Here is a 19,383-nt window from a genome sequence, read left to right as displayed (position 1 = left end):
CATGTTCATCTCTCTCTCTCTCTCTCTCTCTCTCTCTCTCTCTCTCTCTCTCTCTCTCTCTCTCTCTCTCTCTCTCTCTCTCTCTCTCTCTCTCTCTCTCTCTCTCTCTCTCTCTCTCGGCTGTTGTTGGGTTTTTGCGCTTTTTTGTGAGGGTTTTTTTGGGGGGGAGGGGGGAAGGGGGTGGGGGTTGTTTTCTGGTTTTTAAAAATATCAAGTATTACCTTACCGTCTGTCTGCTGGGACGTTATTGCCCTCTTAATTAGCCGGACGTGCTGCATCATAAATTATGACCTGACCAAAATGTAAACTGCGTTGATGTGGGCGTAAAACATATAATAAATTTACTATTGAAATGACTGTCCAGGATGTGGTGTCCAGCCTGCCGATATCCTCTTCGTGGTTGACGCCTCTGGCTCCGTGACTGCACCCAACTTCCAGAAGACCTTGACCTTTGTGGAGAACACAGTAAACGGTCTAAAGATCGGGCCTGCAGACACACAGATCGGCATGGTCACTTTCGACACAAAACCCTACCTTCAGTTCCATTTCAACAAATTTTCTGATAAACAGGTAACTGTTATTCCATTTTACCCGCCAAATGTTTTCGTACATAACCCATTTCAGCTAATGTTCTGATAAACAGGTAACTATTATTCCATTTTACCGCCAAATGTTTCCGTACATAACCTTCGTTAGAAGGCTAGTAAAATAAAGAAAGAAGGAAAGAAATGGAGATTGAGAGAAAGAGACCGAAAAGAAACGGAAAGAAAGACAAATTGTAGTACTAAATGAAAGAAAAGAGAGTTTCAAAATGGTTAAAAGATTTGACTTCAATGTGCCTTATCTGTATTAATTAATGATATCAATACGTTTAAATTGGTATGCTACATGAGCGGGTATTATTGTAGTTCAAGGCTATAACACGAAGATTGGGTGAATATATTCGATAGATAGATAGATAGATAGATAGATAGATAGATAGATAGATAGATAGATAGATAGATAGATAGATAGATAGATAGATAGATAGATAGATAGATAGATAGATAGATAGATAGATACTATACTAAACAGTGACAGGTCAACTAAAAGGGAATCGCATACCTGAGTCGTCACCAATCCAACAGTTCCTTCTCTCTTCTATACCCAACATTTTAATCTCTCCCCCCCCCCCCCAAACCGCCCCCTCCCTTTTTTACCCAAAAAATTCCCACGCGCCCGCCCCCTTCCCCTCCCGTCCACAACAGAGTATCATCAACAGAGTGAAAGCCACAACCTACACGAAGGGTGGCACCAACACGGACAAAGCCCTCAAGTACGCCACTGACACTAGCTTCACCACCGCCAACGGCATGCGGCCCAATGCTGCGCACATCGCTATTGTTGTCACTGACGGACAGAGCCAGAGCGCCGCCGCCACGGCAGCTGAGGCCAAACGTCTGAGAGATAAGGTTGTTTGTTAGTTAGTTAGTTAGTTAGTTAGTTAGTTTGTTTGTTTGTTTGTTTGTTTGTTTCTTGGTTGGTTGGTTGGTTGGTTGGTTGGTTGTTTGGTTGGTTGGTTGATTGGTTTTAGTAAAGTTTTACGACGCTCACAACTGCAAAAGGTCATATGAGCGCCAAGGGGTGGAGGTCAATAGAGAAGTCCAAACGAGGAACCAGGTTTACTCTGCTCACCTCTCTTGCCTCAACAGCACAAAGTCTGCTTCGGCTATTAACCATATCCGTACGTTGTGCCACCCAGTGACGGTGGGTAGTGAAGGGCTCACGGGCTTGAGCCCCTAACCCTTCCCCATCCACCACCCCCAACTCTATCCCAAAGCAAATGAAAGTTTCTCCATAATGAAATAAGCAGTTGAAACCGTTATGACCGCACGCAAAGAACACAGAGTGATCAACTTGGCGGCTTGCTCGCTTATCCAATCACTGTTGTCACCGCTTACAACTATTGTAACCCAGCAGCCAATCAAATGTCTTTAGGGCTCAGCAAAGACGAGCCCTTTTCCCACAGTCCGTCCTTAATGAAATCTTCTTGTAAAAAGGTAGAAGACTGGGAAAAAATAACACTGTACCGAGGGCTCACGCTCTCCTAGCCCTGACTACGGGGTGAAAGTTTACGACACACTTTCCCCCACTGACACAGATACCTATGCGCGCATTGGTTCTTTGTTGGGTGCGTCCCACTTTCTCGACTACACGGCCTAATCCAGCTCAAAGAAGTATTATGTTTAAAGTGCTGTGTGTTCATGTTTGTGTTCGTGCCGCTGATATTTAAAAGTTATAAATCAGGTCGAACAACTTGTAAGGCAACTTTTTCATCACATGAAAACTAATTAGAGGAAATTTGGAGGTGAATCAGCTTCGTCCTCACCATCAACAAAAATTTAACTAAGAACAAAGAGACGGAAAACAAAGGCAACTCTTCTCGTTTGAATGGTTCTCAAACTGACGTGGCTCATCGTGAGTATAAAAAAATCATCACTGTTTAATTCTTATTGCTTGCTATTTAGTGGTAGAGAACTGGAAGCAATCTAAGCCCCACCCAAGTTTTGGTCCACCCACCGCCACTGGTGCCACCACTTTCAAAGAGGAAATTTACTCGTTAATCCGATCCGTACGCTTTGCATATCAGTCTGTCAAAATGATTTTTTGAGAAATACTGAAAGTTTCAAAGAGATCTTCGTACTAGAAGTGAAGAATACAGCCCCGGAGGTACAGAATGACCCCTTGGCGTAATAATAGGATTAAGGCACCCCAGAAATAGCAGTTCACAAGATATTGACAAACATACAAAAGAAGTAAAGGTTAAGATGACTAGAGTAAGGATGAGTAAAGGAAAAGTAGCAGTTCCCCCTTTGTTGTTCCGGCACAGTATGAGCATGACCTTGATAAATCAGCCCATTTACAATTCTACTATGCATAAGAACATGTTAATATCCCCCAGTTTAGGAATGACCTAAAGGCACTTCAGTTAGTAGCACTGCCGAGGTGGGGTGAAAGGTTGTTTATTGTCCCTTGTGTCTGTTTGTCTGTTAATTGATTCGTTTATGTGTGTTTGTTTGTTTGTTTGTTTGTTTCATTTGTCTTTTTAACCAATTAACTGACAGATCTACTTTATGATCATGTTAAAGAGTTTTCAATGTTCATGGCGAAGAGACCAACGTCTGAAGCTTAAAATAACCTTTGTCTACAGGTGTAGACTTATTTTATTCTAGTATTGTATAGATACTGGTCTTTAACAGAAAGTCTACTGATATCATAAAATATTAATATCGTGCCAGCTCTTGCTTTCCGTCGTGAAATATAAAAACGGGACGTCATCTACTCTTTTAATTCTGACCAAAAAGAAATCGAAACCGCAATTGTAAACAGGAAAGAGCCTATACGCCGACACCGTACATTATTCGATACGTTTGCCTATTCTCTCTCTCTCTCTCTCTCTCTCTCTCTCTCTCTCTCTCTCTCTCTCTCTCTCTCTCTCTCTCTCTCCATCTCTCTCTTTCTTTCTTTCTTTCTCTCCCTGTCACTTTCTCTCTCCTTGTCGCTCTCACTCCCTCTCTTTTTATCTCTCTCTATTTATCTCACGCTGTCTCGTTTTTTTTCTATTTCTCTGCTTCTCTCTATTCTTCTTTCCTCTACCCCCCTCCCCCTCTCTTTCCCTCCCTTTCTATTTTTATATCTCTCTCTCTCTCTCTCTCTCTCTCTCTCTCTCCGCTTCTCTCTCTCTCCGCTTCTCTTTCTCTCTCTCTCTCTCTCTCTCTCTCTCTCTCTCTCTCTCTCTCTCTCTCTCTCTCTCTCTCTCCTCTTTCTTTCTCTTTCTCCGTTTCCCATTTCTCTCTACCCTTATCTCCCTTTTTCTCTCTCTCTCTCTCTCTCTCTCTCTCTCTCTCTCTCTCTCTCTCTCTGTCCCTCTCTTTATCTATTTTTCTGTCTGCTTCTCTCTCTCTCTCTCTCTCTCTCTCTCTCTCTCTCTCTCTCTCTCTCTCTCCTTCTCTTTCTCTCTCTTGTTCTCTCTCTCTCTCTGCCTCTCACTTTCCCCCCAAATTAATGTTTTGAATGACTGCACCTTACACTGTTTTGTGGCTGTTTTGATACACAGGGCATTACAGTCTTCTCCATCGGTGTCGGTGGAGGAGCCAAACAGTCCGAGCTCAACGCTATCGCCTCTGACCCAGACAAAGACCACGTATTTGTCGTCACTAACTTCGACTCTTTGAACCAGATCAAGGGATCTCTCCAGCAGAAGGTATACTTTCTTTGTCTATTTTTTAGGGGGGTGTCTTTCTGAAGTTTAATGACACTCGAAACTGTACTTGTTGTATGTGAGTTTGTGAGTTTTTAGTTGCTTTGTTCGTGTGTGTGTGTGTGTGTGTGCGTGTGTGTGTGTGTGTGTGTGTGTATGTGTGTGAGTGTGTGTGTGTGTGTGTGTGTGTGTGAGAGAGAGAGAGAGAAAGAGAGAGAGAGAGAGAGAAAGAGTGATAGAGAGTGGAATGAGATTAAAGTCGTCATTCCACAAGACCGTAAGTCATATTTTGAAGTTTTGGGAATACGGAAGAAAAAGAGAGCGTCTAAATTTGAACGATGACTTGGATGGGAACTCGTCATTTTTCAATCCAAGACTATGAAGAAAATATCGAAACAGAACAAAACTGTAACATTGAAAGATGCCCCTTGATGTGTTTGATCGAATAGTGACTTCATCTGGAGACCTCCAGAAATTTATTTGGGCGATTTTGGAATGGCAGTGACGAAACAACAAACTTTAGTGACGAACACCTGTTGGTGGGTTTTCCACAACTCGCCTTTACCCACACGTCGGCAGATTGCAAAAAGACAAAGTAAGTACTGAAGAAAGTAAGAAAGAATGTCACCCGACAGGGGCGAAGGCTGACTTGTTTGAGAGGGTAATCAAAGTGAAATGGGACCAGATAGGGCCTGGAGATATCACACTCACACAAGTCACAAGAATCTTACTGGCACTGGAGGCGGCAACTCTGAGTTGTGAATGAAAACAAATCCTGAATTCATGTTGTATGCTTGTTCAACCGCTAAAATAATCGGGAAAGTATTTCATTAAGTATTTATTCTAACTAACCTTAAATTTAACTTTAGATTTGAACACACGAACACCAAGGAAAGAAGCACAGATGTCAGCACTACAATGGCATGTTATACCAGACAGCCGAAACACTTTGGTAGAGCACGCCAACTATCAATTTTTTATTTCACATTTGGCTGTGTTTTGTCTAGCTTTTCGCGGCCAGGAGCCGCTGTCATAATTGAGGTCACGATCTGATTATAGGACGTTAAAAAGTCGAGGAAAAAAACAAGCACTAGCAGTGTAGTAGCAGGAGTCAAAGGATTATTAGGAGTTAGTTCCCCTCACATCTGTGAGGTAGACTCGACCAGTGTAATAGTTCGCTTAGATAATCAGCGTGTCTGGGTGCTTATAAGTGTGGCCCGAAAGGGGTGAACAAGGTATATGCGACAATGAAACAGTTCTGACTGCTATGCACATGTTCCCTTCAAATCCATTGGTTGACTCTTCCAGCCTCACTGTAAGCTTACTTAATCAAAGCTTGTGACTGCTTATGGAGTGGCCCGATAGGGGCGAACAGGCTATTTCTGTGGCAATGAAACGGTTTTGAAGGTTAGGCATAGTCTATTGTTCATTGGTGATTATGAACGTCTTTTTACATTTAATTTGTGAGGTTTACGTCTATCGGTGAATTTGACTGCGATAATATTTCAAAATTAGGAAGGGAAGCAGTGATTATTTGATTATATAGACGCTTCGCCTCTGGTCACCGCTGCCCCCCCCCCCCCCCCCCCCCCCCGCTAAGCTGTGACGTAAAGCTCCCAATGGCAGCGAAGTGGCGCTCTGCAGGCTGGACAGCATACTATCAAAATTTACAATCTCTGTTCATTCTCAATGGCCTCCCCAGAACATAGTATATCGCATTGTGAGAGGCGGCTGACTGACTAAGACGGACAGCTGTGATCATTTGTTGTAGATATTCAGAAGGCGAGCCTCTTCGATCCTGCATATCAAGGATACAATAATTACCACAGACGACAAGATATTCGGTTAAAAGAAAACGAAAACGTTTGGAAATCGTTCACACATAATATTCTGCTTGCAACGAAAACTGTGATGTGTGCATAACTCATCAGCGAGGTGTACTGACACGATCGTTTGCTATGTATAAACAATGTCAGTATCGCACGTATCGATGACAAACAGAAGCGATATGGATATCGTGCGAACGTAAAGTTTGTCACTGGTGCCCATCATCTATTCGCTAATGAGGAGAAATATCAATTTACGTAGCAGAATAAGTGGCTTTGGTCTGACATCTTGTCTATACGCCTTGATGACAAAATCTGGGGGGAAAGAACTTCGATGGAAGAACGCACAGTGGGTGCAAATAGGGACGCAAATCTGTAACACAAATGTATCTTATTGTAGTAATTGATCGTAAGTTAGACGGGCTAGCATCAATGCAATCTGGATATACCCGTAGCTGCTCCTTCCTTTCGTCAAGAATACATGAAAGAGCTTTAGTTCAGATATATTCTACGGTCATCTGGTTATTACACATTCTTTGGTTTGGTTGTGTTTTTTTCAAACAGGGACAAAAACAAATAAAATTGCCCTTAAACTTATACACTCGAGCATCTTTTCCCCCTCTCATATATTTTCCCCTGTTTGCACTATCTAGGCGTGTGAAGTGAAGCCGACCATGAAGGCTGCCACCCCTCCTCCTGCCACCTGTGGAGGCCAAGCTGACATTGTTTTCTTGCTGGATGAGTCTGGCAGCGTGGGACAGTCAAACTTCGACAAGATGTTGTCTTTCGTACAAAACGTGGCCAATGACTTCACTATTGGACCTAATGACGTACAGGTAAGTTCCTATTTCCTATTTCATTTTATGTATTGTTATGACAACCCAAACCCACCCTTTACCCCTCCTCCAGAAATAACAACAACAAGCAAACAAAGGATACAAACTATAAAACAAACATAACAAAAACAATAACTAAATATGTAAGCAAGCAAGAAAATAGCGATATGCTAATCAATCCTTGTTGTAGAGCTAAAAAGAGCAGGACATATTATGCTTCAGCGAGCATTCACGGAGGAAAAATTCTCAATCCACTTGTTCAGTTCGGGGATATTCATAGCGGTTTACTTTTTTCGATGTCATTAGACTATATAGTACAATCTACAACAGTTCAAATATAACGTATACTCAACGAAAGCAACTCAAATAAAATCCAAAGAGTTTTACCATTATTTGAAAGTATATGGTACCGGTATAACAAAATAAATAAATACATTTTCTTCAACTCTTTCTTAGTTTTATGAAATGACTCATAGTTATTGGTGACCTTTACAAATAAAAAAAAAAGAATTTATCTGTCAAGTTATAAAATGCGAGTTTTGATCTTGTCATTTAGTTTGTTACCAGTCATATGGGAGCCAAGTTTTTGAAGATATTTCAACCACGTTTTGATTTTCATTCAGGTTAAATCCTCATTTCCAATTTTTTTTAATTTATGAAATATAGCAGTTATTGTGCTTCAAGACCATAGTCTCCTACCAATTATCCCTTTTTTCCCACAACAACAACAGCAACAACAACAATAACAATAGCAACCACAACAGCAACCACAACCACAACAACAACTACAATCACAACAATAGCGACATCCATAACAACAACAACAACAACAACAACAACAACAACAACCACAACAAAAGCAACAACAACCGCAGCGAAACCTGCAGTAGTTGCAACGAGAAAGACGTAACGAACGATTTATGTAGCTTAATACCTGGGGCAAAATCGTTTAACAATGAACTGAAACATGCTGATAATAAGTTCTCAGAAAAGAATCGATGCTTGAAACTTCTTAGGTTGGTGTGGACACATTCTCTACAAGTTTCGGCACTGACTTCCACCTCAAAGACCACCTAAGCAAGCCAAGTCTTTTGAGCGCCGTCAAGAATATCCACTACAGCGGAGGAGGAACCAACACTGGGGATGCTATTGGGTAAAACAAAAAGAGAGTAAAAAGCAGGACCAAGTTACGCTTAAACCGAAGTCTCAGACATTGTTGTTTGAAAGTTTGCCCCTAACTTTCACTTTAATATTATAAGAGATAGATTATGCGTAGTCCAATGGTTCGTTTCTAGAGAAAAGGATTTTTTGTTTTCTTGTCTCAGTGACTGCTTCTTTTTAGCTGTCAAGACCAATACATTGCTTTACTAAATACGGAACTCCTGCTATAGTTTGGCACTTAAACCACCCCCCCCCCCCTCGTGATTTTCTTTTCTTGTTTTAAACCAGTGTATTATTTATCAGTTTTGAGTTCAAAAATAAAATCTTGTAGCGAAGCACTACTTATGATAACCTAGATTTGAATTGGGAGGCGAAAGGTCAAATGCGATCAGAGACAATCGTGTTAAAAAATATCTCATCTCTCTGTGTATTCACGATCTTGGATCAGTTTTCTTTTCTTTCCTGTTTTGATGTACTTGATGTTAACTTTATGTCCCCTTAAAATTTATGAAGGTTAATATATTATTTATTGTTAAATTATGTCTCTCCGTTTGTCGGTTTCCACATTATGTGGTCTTTCTTTGGAAAGGGGAGGGATGACTGTTTTAAGACCTTATTTTTAATGTTTAACTTTGCTAGGACGTAAATTATTACTACATAAAAGAAAAATTGTGCGTCTCAAGATAAGTCCAAAATGGTACAAACACTAGTGTATAAAATTACCCCCCAAAAACCCCACAACTAGAAATACGATAGACCTTTAGAGATAAATGTACATGCAAACATTCTGTGTCAAAACGGTTAAGAATGCATTCTCCTTGTGTTTGCCTCAGCCACATGACCCGTGAGTCGTTCACTGCTGCCGCAGGACACCGAGCTAACGTGCCTAAGATCGCTATCGTCGTCACTGACGGCAGATCCAACAACAAGCAGGCAACGATCGCTGAGGCAGAGAAAGCCAGGAAGGCTGGTAAGTGACCCAATGGCATCCATCTGACTTGTGCTTAACTCTATGCTGGACGAAAATCATCTCATGATCGCACTGTAAGGTATTGGGCTGCTGTGTGGACGTCCAGGTTCGAATCATTTGAAATTGAACTGTTTAAGTCCCATGGCTTTCAGCTCAACTAACGTCATCCCATTAGAGGTGGCCATTGAATATATTACATCCAATGCCAGCTGAACCCTTGGCCCAAACGGGTAGTGAAATTAAACATACACTAAAATAAGCAAACAAACAAAAATTGTTACTCCCGTGAAAATATGAGCTTTTTCCGTCTTTATTTACTTTCGAAGAGTTACTTTGCCTGTTTGTATTCAGTGACTCTGTCTCTTCTGCGTCAAAATGTATCGTTGGAGAATCAATGTCAAATGACTTTGTTAATATATTTGTCGACTTGCTCTTCTTCTAAAATCTCGAGGAGAGTGCAGTCCCCACAATTTGTCTTTTTGGGGGCTTTCAATCAAATGTTTGTAATACACCTTTGACCTTCTATCCATTTGACTGTCCGTATTTCATAAACGATACTGCATCTGTTTTCAGGTATCACAATGCTGGCTATTGGAGTTGGAGCAGGTGTGGACGACAGTGAATTGAACGCCATTGCCACTGATCCAGACAGCCAGAATGTATACAAAGCTTCCTCATTCGACGCCCTCAAGGGACTTCAGGGCTACATCGCCACAAAAGCCTGTGGTGCAGCAAAGCCTCAGCCTAGCCAGAACCCGCCACCAAACCAGAAAACATGCGGCAGTCAAGCCGATATTGTTTTCCTGCTCGATTCATCCGGCAGCGTTGGTAACTCAAACTTCAAGTTGCTCTTAAACTTTGTCAACACCCTGGTCCAAGATCTGGACATTGGTCAAAACAAGATCCGCGTAGGTGTCGAGAAGTTCAGCAGCCGTCCGTATAATGAGTTCAACCTGAACAAGTATAACGATAAGACCTCCTTGCAGAACGCCATCAGCAACATTAAGTTCCAGCGTGGTGGAACCAATACGGGAGATGCTATCACCTACTTGGACCAGAATATGTTCAAGCAGAGTAACGGAGACCGACCCGGAGTGCCAAACATTGCTGTCATCGTCACAGACGGCCGCTCCAACAAGCCAGATGAAACGAAGGCTGCGGCAAAGCTGGCAAGAGACCATGGTATCAATGTGTTCAGTGTGGGTGTTGGAAAAGGCATTTCCAAGACAGAGCTAAACGAAATGGCTACAGACCCGGACAACTCTCACGTCCTGATGGTGGACGACTTCAGCAAACTCTCTGCCATCAAGGGAGCTTTCCAGCAGCAGACGTGTCAGGCTATCCCACCGACCCTGCCTCCATATATTCCTACACAGGCACCTAAGATGACACCGGCCCCCGACCCGTGCAAGGATCAAATCAATGACTGTAATAAGTACGGCGCTGACTCCTGCACGAACTACAAAGACTGGGCCCAGAAGAACTGCCAGCTGACGTGTGGATTTTGCACCACGTCTGTACCGACTATCCCACCTCCCTGTGTTGACAAGCTACCAGATTGCCCCAACTATGACGTAACGTCCTGCGTGGGAACATACAAAAGCTGGGCCATGGACAACTGCCGGAAGTATTGCGGATATTGTGCGCCTAGTGCTCAGACCGGAGGCTACTTCAACAAGTGCTTTTACAAAGGCAAGCAATACTCACAGGGTGATAAATGGGACGACGGCTGTGCATACCAATGTGAGTGCACAGATGCCAGTACTGGAAAGTACGATTGTTACAACAAATGCCCCACCTACTACAACCTCCCAACAAAGTGCACACTTGTGCAAAAGCAAGGACAGTGCTGCCTAGAGCCAGTATGTAACTTTGACGCAACCTATACAACCAAGACAGGACAAAACGTCAGTGACCTCAATGGCAACAAAGTCTGCGTCTATGGAGGCAGTAAATATTACCAGAGTCAAGTTTGGACTGTTGGATGTGACTTGGAGTGCATATGTGAGGACGCCGGTGTGGGACTATACAATTGCCAAAGCAAGTGTGCCCATTATGGAAACCTGCCAAGCTACTGCAAATTGGTGAAACCACCAGGCGAATGTTGCGAGAAACCTCACTGTGAGTTCTCAACACAAGTCGGAACCTTTACAGGGAAAGGCAACCCGAGTGGTCCTGGAGTCAACGGAATGATGACCACACCTCCCCCTTGTATTGATAAGAACCCAGACTGCAAAACATATCAATCAGGCCTCTGCACAGACATGAACTACCGTCCTTTCGCCATGGACAACTGCAGAAAATTCTGTGGCTTCTGTAACCAGACTGGTGTTCCAAGCCCCAATGACGTTTGCGTGTACAAGGGACAAGCTTATAAACAAGGCGATGCTTGGTACGATGGCTGCGATAAGATCTGCGTCTGTGACAATGCTGCTTTCGGCTACTTCCGTTGCGATGACAGATGTCCAAAATACCTTAACTTGCCCAGCGGCTGTACTCTACAGGACGTTCCCGGCCAGTGTTGCAAAGGTCTTCAGTGTAACACCCCAGGAACCTTTACTGGCTCTCAGACCGTGCCCAATACTATGGGAGCTGTACCTCAACCGTACCCAGCTCCAAACCCACGTCCGGCCGGCTCACAGTACCCAACGCCAGCTCCGGGACAGACATATGCTCCATATCCCTATCTGACCCCAGCCCCAGGACAGACATACGCCCCCGGAAAATATCCAACACTCGCTCCAGGACAGACTTACCCTCCAGGCATTTATCCATACCCACCATTGGTTCCAGGCCAGACACTTGCACCGGGACAAAAGCCCATTCCCACTTTGCAGCCAGGACAAACATGGGCCCCAGGAAAGAATCCATATGCCACCCTTGTACCAGGACAAAACCCTTACCCTACGCCAGCTCCAGGGCAGACATATGCTCCGTATCCCTATCTGACCCCAGCCCCAGGACAGACATACGCCCCCGGAAAATATCCAACACTCGCTCCAGGACAGACTTACCCTCCAGGCATTTATCCATACCCACCATTGGTTCCAGGCCAGACACTTGCACCGGGGCAAAAGCCCATTCCCACTTTGCAGCCAGGACAAACATGGGCCCCAGGAAAGAATCCATATGCACCCCTTGTACCAGGACAAAACAACCCTGGTCCTACAAAATACCCTTTCCCAACGCCAGCTCCAGGACAGACATATGCTCCTTACCCTTATCTGACCCCGGCCCCAGGACAGACATACGCCCCAGGAAAGTACCCAACACTCGCTCCAGGTAAAACATATCCTCCTGGCATTTATCCATACCCACCACCGGTACCGGGCCAGACACTTGCACCGGGACAAAAGCCCATTCCCACTCTGCAGCCTGGACAGACATGGGCCCCAGGAAAGAATCCGTATGCCACCCTAGCACCGGGTCAGACATATGCGCCTGGTCAGTACCCTTTCCCCACACTGGCTCCTGGACAAACGTATGCCCCTGGACAAAATCCGTACCCCACTTTGGCACCTGGACAGACATACGCCCCTGGAAGGAACCCATACCCGACTTTGGCTCCTGGACAAACTTATGCCCCTGGCCAAGCTCCGTTCCCTACTCCAGCACCTGGTCAAACGTATGCCCCTGGTCAAGCTCCATTCCCAACTTTGGCACCAGGACAGTCTCCAAATCCAAACGGAGGACAAGTGGTCATCCCACCTAAACTAGGTAAGATGATTGGATAAAGGAATAGTTGAGGTCTCCATTCGCAGATTACTTAACCCATTACGCATATCTGGGGCCTCCACTTACAGTGGAGTCAATACGTGGGTAGTCACGACGTCACACCCGAAAAAACATTTTTAATTTTTTTATAAAAATGATATACTTATTGTCGGGTGCTTCTTCTTTCGATAGTATTGCAAGCTAAAGTGATCTTTTAGTCCCTCTTTGTATGTTTTATGTTAGCAATGTTACTTTTCAGGAAAATAAGTAGCATAATTTTGGAAACACAGAGTATAGCTTTTTCTGCATTGTCTAGTGTTGCCTAGAAAACATTGATATTATTTCCAAAGGGCGTTTGACTTTATGGAAAAAAGTGAAAACATTTGCTCTGAGTACAATATTCTGTTGGAAAGACAATAACGTAGCCAAATTATTAATCCTATTAATTATAGAGGACAAAAGGCACCTTCTAAAAGCACCCTTTTAGAACAAACGCACGATCTATACAAAATGTTAGTATGAAAGACGAAGACATATGTCCGGCAGTTAAGCATAATATCGATTTTATACGACATTTTCTGTATTCTTTTTCAGACGGCTGTGTATACAATGGAGTGTTGTACCAACAGGGTCAGAGGTGGTCTGACGGATGTAAATCTACATGTGTTTGTGAAAACGGCAAGACAGGACAATACAGATGTTCTCCTAGGTGAGGCAACGACGATAAGGTTTTAGTTTTTTTTTCTTTGTTTTGTTTTTCTAACTACGACCTTATAATTATAGGGATTTCTCCCCAACACTCCATTGTTCCGAAAATCGCTTAGAATTTACAATGTCCTTTTGGGATTTTACTGTCACTTTCGCATGTCCCTTCCTTCCGTGTTTTCAAGATAGAACTAGAGAACTAACAGTTGCTTGTTATCCTCCATTAAGTGCCACAAATCTATTTGACCTGATCTGTTTTGCAAGCGCCCATATTATCTTTTTCGATTTGTTTTGTATTTATATTATTTTAAAAAATCAAGTCGGCTGAGTTTGAGGTTTTGTCGCTGACCCTCCTGCGGCATTATAAGTTCCAGAAAACACGTAAATAATAATGCGATGTTTCCCGTTCCATAGATGTCCCACTTTCCAGAGCCTGGATCCCCGCTGCACCCTCAAGGACAACCCCAATGACGTTTGCTGCAAGTTCCCAGACTGCCCAACTCAGCCCAATGGACAGGTTATCAACGTGGTGCCCACATACGGACAGGGATCCACTGGCTACTCACCAGCCCAGGTACGAATAGTTTCGCATATTCAGTAGTTGTTTCATTTTTTTCTAGCTGTCGCCCTTGAACACGACAGCCATCACCGGACGGTTTTGGCTTGTTGGGTTTTTTTATCATTTGACACGGCATGTTCTTTCTCACGCTCACAGAACGTTTGGTTTTTTTTGTCTTGTGGAGACAGTTTGATATAGGATTTCTGTCCCTTCCCGATGTCTCGCTGACAGAAAATGATAATTTTGGCTGCCCTTTATAACTGCTTTAAAAGGGGGTGGGGGGGGTTCAAACTTTGTTCTATTAGTTTCATCTGCACTTTTCTAAACTTACAATTCCGATAGAAGAAATACGGTTTCTTTGAAGTGACGGAGAAGTTATGGGTGATTCATGAGAGCTCTAATGATGCTTGTATCTGTGGGATTCCCCAATAGTGATGGGCGATATCAAAGATCATACATAACAAGATAGTTTACTCAGCCGCGTCCGCCGAAGTCTTCGCATTGCTTCAGATGGCGCCGCAGCCTTTGTTTTGAAGCTCTCTTTCGTTTCTCCAGAAGAAGACTAGGAATAGCACAGTTTGTTAAATATCCCTGTTATTGTTTTTCACTCAAGGAATGTAACTCTGATCGCAAAGTCCGCATTTTTTCGAAGAGGGTGCCACCGAATTTTGAGGACACTCTTTTAATTCGCTCAAAGAGAGGAGTGAACTATCTTGTTATGCATGATCTTTGGAGATATCAGCAATATCGAATTTGATAAGATATCGGTATTTTTTACATGAAATATCGATATATCGATATTTTTCGATAATACAAAATTATTATCGATAAATGAAAATTCCACCACAAATGTATTAATAATTATCGAGTCTAGTCGTATTTTCAAAAAATCGCTGCGCGAAACACGGCTTTTTTCTTTTAAAATAATAATAATAATTTGTGTAAATTAATTTATTTTAAAAACAATATTTTTTGTGTTTTAATGTAGGGAGAACATCTGCTGATTCCTGGAAATGCAGTGCTGGGTGGTGGGCATATTAAAATATCGAAATATCGATATTTTTCTCACTGGTTAGATACGATATCGATATGTGTAGAAATATCGATATATCGATATATTGTTTTCGATATGCCGCCCACCACTATTCCCCAAGCATTTGGTTCGTCCTTGCTTTCTTCAGCTAAGAGGAGTTGGACATGTTCGACAGTTCACGCCTTTCAGTTTGACGAAAGAAGTTTTTCACTTGTACATAGAATCTAGTATTCCTGAACCTCTAGCTTAGTGAGTCTGCAAATGTCTGGATTTTCTCTTCTGTTGTTGTGTTTGTAGCTTTTTGTTTTTGTTTTAGGTTTTGTTATTTGTTTCATGTTTTTGCTCTAGGGGTTTTTCCGGGGGGGGGGGGGTGCCGATTTAATATTATATTTATCCGTGAACACTATATTATCTAGATACTCTTGGCGCTTTAGTAGGCACCGTTGGTATCGTGCTCAGCTATGGTAAAAACTATACAAATTCGAATTCCCAACATGGTTTTCTTGAACACTGGTTGCTAAACAGAGTTTCAATAAAAGAGTCTAATCCGGAAAAAAAATGATAGAAAGATTTCAATGACTACAAACATAAGAGTTCTAAAAGGCTGTGTCTTGTCAACCCTTCTGTGAAGTTTGGACAATTGCCTCAAAAACGGGGAAAATAAAACAGGAGAAACAGAAAGGTGGTTTCATGATAGACTGTTATACACTTCATGGAAAAGTAAGAAATCAAATGAGGCATTACTAAAAGAAGCCCATGTGACAACTCATTAATAAAAACAGTATAATGCACTTGAATCAATATAAAAATATTGAACAGCTTTCTCTCATTGAAAAAAACCCCAACAACAACAGAAAGCACGACACGAAACAGGGGCAGACCCACAGCAACATACTTGGAAAACCTCAACAGATGGGTGACGGGGAAAAGCCAGGACAATAATGGTTTTGAGAGCATACGAGCGGAGAACTGAAAGGCGAACCATCATCGTCGATGTCTGTTTCAAAATTTGCACTTTGTGATGAGGATGATGACTATTTTGATCTCCGTCTATCTGCTGGAACGTTGTAATCTTCTGAATACGTTATGGCCCAGACAGATAGGCTTGAAGCAGGCTGCCTCTTAAATGATCAATCTAGTCTCTACCTCAAAAGTTATAACGTTTTCTCTACTCAGTACCTAGTTGTGGGAAATTTGAGGTAAAAAAAAATTGAGTTTCACAATATTTCAAGCTTTTTGGAATGCAGTTCTTTGAAAATCTTGAAAGCGACTTGAATAACCCTACGATTTTGAGAGAGCAGATATAGCATTTGATTTCTCACCTCATGGAGTTAATAACTCAAAGCGGCCAAAAATATCAAATAAAATCTTTTAATACTTAGGTAACGTAGTGTCAAGGGATGGGGTCGTAAAACAACGACTGTTCCATCTACATTCCATTGGATCTCCCCCCTCTCCCCCATCCCAAACAGGTGCCTACAGGCACGGGAGGCACTATGACCGGCTCAGGCGGACTGCCCGTTAACGTTTTACCTTCAGGATCCTCTGCTCCCATGACTGGCACTAGGAGTAAGTGATGTGTGTGTGCACGCGTGTGTTTGTATATGTGTATGCGTTTATGTGTGTATGTGTGTTTGCATTTATATGTGTATAAGTGAGCATTTATGTGTGTGTGTGTGAGTGTCTATGTGTGTGTTTAATAGAGAGAAAGAGAGAGAGAGAGAGAGAGAGAGAGAGAGAGGGAGAGAGAGAGAGAGTAAGAGATGGATAGAGAGAAATGCTTGTGTGGTATGTTTGTGTGTGTGTGTGTTTGTGTGTTTGTGTGTGTGTGTGTGTGTGTATGTGTGTGTGTGTGTGTGTATGTGTGTGTGTGTGTGTGTGTGTGTGCTTGGACGTCACAGAGTTGAAACAGGGTAATTTTTTCAGAGACACATAAGTATACACTCATAGAGAGACACACATACAAGTTTACATTCAGGCTCATACATACACGCAAACACACACTTACACACACAGGCAAACATGCACTCTCATACGCAGAAACATACGAACATGCATACGAATATGCACTCACTCACATGCACACGCACATGCACACACACACGCACGTACTCGCACACACTCACTCACATACTGACATGCACAAACACAAAAAACCACACACACACAAACAAACACACACATACACATGCACACCCACGCATAAGAATACACAGATAATAAACACAAGCACACATGCGAGCGAATGTGCACACACGCGTACCCCCCCAACACACACACACACACAAACACTTGGAATTCAGAAGTTCACGTCCTACACTCACTCAATCCTCGTCTTTTTCTCAGCCGGCTGTGTCTACAAAGGAACGCTGTACACGCAAGGAGCCAAGTGGAAGGACGGATGTGACTTCAACTGCGAGTGCTTGGACGGCACAACTGGAAACTACAGATGCACCGACATGTGAGTTTGTTTCTGCCAGAGCATTAAGTTCCTGTCAAATTGCAATGATAGTTCTATTACGCTCCCCCGACACTAGTTAGAACATCCTCTTCTTCTTCTTCTATCCCGTGGTTGGGGCAACCGTGGGGGCACCACTGCATCTGAAAACCAGCTCTCGCCATCTATTTTTGTCCTCTGCTTTCCTCAGACTGTCACCCATCGTCTTTCCCGTCCACTCGGTAATCTTGTCATCCCATCTCCTTCTCTGCCCTTCTCTCTTTCTCTTTCCTTGTACGGTTCCTTGCAGGATTGTTTTGGCAAGTCCTATGGATCTTGTGACATGCGCATACCATTTTAAATTTCGTCTCTTCACTGTGGTCAGTAGATCTTCATACTGCCCCACTGCGTTGATGATTCTCTTTTGTACCTCAGCATTAAGAAACATGGTCTTTGTACGAGATGTCAAGGAGTCTGCGGTAACATCTCATCTCTGTGGTCTGAATCTTTTTCTCTAATTCTGCTGTTAGTGTCAACGACTCGCATGCGTATAAAAATATTAGAATGACCTGTGAGCGCATTAGTCTGATTTTAAGTTGTGCGTGATGTTTCTGTACCTATAAAATAGGCTTCAGTTTTGACAGCGCAGCTGTTTTTGCGCGATTCTGGAGAGAATTTCTGGTCTTGAGCCTTCATCTGAAACGATAATTAGAACTGGAGGCGGGATCCGTACGCCCTGGGGTCATTTTGTACTCCAGGGATTGTATTCTTCACATTTTAGAATACGTCTAGTGCGAAGATCTCTTTGAAACTTTTAGTATTTATCAAAAAAATCATTTTGACAGACTGCTATGCAAAACCTACGGATCGGATTAACGAGTAAATTTCCTCTTTGGAAAGTGGTGGCACAGAGTTCCCCACGTCGTATGGATACGATAGTAAAACACGACGAACGGATAGGGTTAACCTTCCTGTCAGGGCCATCCTCGGCTGAATGGGATACTGCGTCGCAGCAGGTTTGACGAAGACACTCTATGAAAGAAAACCTTCTTCGCTCTGGAATCGAATTCATAACTTCAGTGAGCAAAGGCGAAGCGCCTATACGGTACATCTCGAACTCCAGTGCTTTAGACCTAAAAGACTAAAACAGGAAAGTAACATTGTGACGTTGTGAGAGTTGTTCTTTCTTTTTGCTACACTGGGACCTTGATCAAACTGACACAAATTGAAAAGACAGGTAGGAGGCATAGATGCTCCTCGAGCTTTTGATATAGATTGATGGCGTATAAGTAGCGTCCTCCCGTCAAGGTAGTTGCGCACGGTAATTGGTTAAGGAGCCGACAATTTATATCCCCCAGTTCGCTTGAGATCCAAAAAGTGTGGGTAAGTGTAAATGAACTTTCATGGCTCTCCTCCCATTCGATTCTGTCCAGTTGGAGAAAGATTTTAAACCTGCAACTTGATAACCTGACAGTATTGAAAGAGAGTTAAAAGCCTCACCAAACCATTTTGCATTATACCATACTGTCATTCCATAATGTAGCTTTGTATGTTTTCTTCAGGTACAATTATCCCCCCCCCCCCTAGATACCCCCCACCCCCAAAACCATTCAGAACTATTCAACCCATTGCACAACATGCAGGTTCACCATGGGAGTCACAATGAGGTCGCAGTAGTTATGTCTTCTAAAAACAGGGGGCATCTTGTTTTTGACCGTCCTAACGCTCCGAGACATGATGTGATAAAAGTTTCCAACTATTACCCTCCTCCCCATAGCTGCCCCAATCTGAGCAACCTCCCACCGCAGTGCGTGCTCATCCCTGACCCCAACAACGCGTGTTGTCAGACGTACAAGTGTGACTTCACCAAAACCACACAGGCTCCAGTGCCTATCAACCAAG

At 43.0% G+C, this 19,383-nt stretch overlaps 1 protein-coding gene across 1 annotated transcript in view; it reads left to right on the top strand.

Annotated features, from left to right (window-relative positions):
* LOC101848762 overlaps positions 1-19,383 on the top strand; it is a 42,278-nt gene that overhangs the window by 9,101 nt on the left and 13,794 nt on the right. The window contains exons 8-19 of the mRNA XM_035970913.1: positions 365-570; positions 1,248-1,451; positions 4,097-4,243; positions 6,720-6,902; positions 7,919-8,055; positions 8,897-9,033; positions 9,607-12,750; positions 13,342-13,456; positions 13,867-14,026; positions 16,517-16,613; positions 17,391-17,505; positions 19,259-19,383. The exon at positions 19,259-19,383 is cut by the window's right edge and continues 30 nt beyond it. Of these exons, the coding sequence (XP_035826806.1) occupies positions 365-570; positions 1,248-1,451; positions 4,097-4,243; positions 6,720-6,902; positions 7,919-8,055; positions 8,897-9,033; positions 9,607-12,750; positions 13,342-13,456; positions 13,867-14,026; positions 16,517-16,613; positions 17,391-17,505; positions 19,259-19,383 (4,770 nt within the window). The remainder of the gene's footprint in view (positions 1-364; positions 571-1,247; positions 1,452-4,096; positions 4,244-6,719; positions 6,903-7,918; positions 8,056-8,896; positions 9,034-9,606; positions 12,751-13,341; positions 13,457-13,866; positions 14,027-16,516; positions 16,614-17,390; positions 17,506-19,258) is intronic.

Source organism: Aplysia californica, unplaced genomic scaffold (assembly GCF_000002075.1).
Source record: "Aplysia californica isolate F4 #8 unplaced genomic scaffold, AplCal3.0 scaffold00338, whole genome shotgun sequence".
NCBI classification, from domain to species: Eukaryota; Metazoa; Mollusca; class Gastropoda; order Aplysiida; family Aplysiidae; genus Aplysia; species Aplysia californica.
Note: the sequence above shows the minus strand (reverse complement) of the source record. Positions and strands in the feature narration are given on the sequence as shown.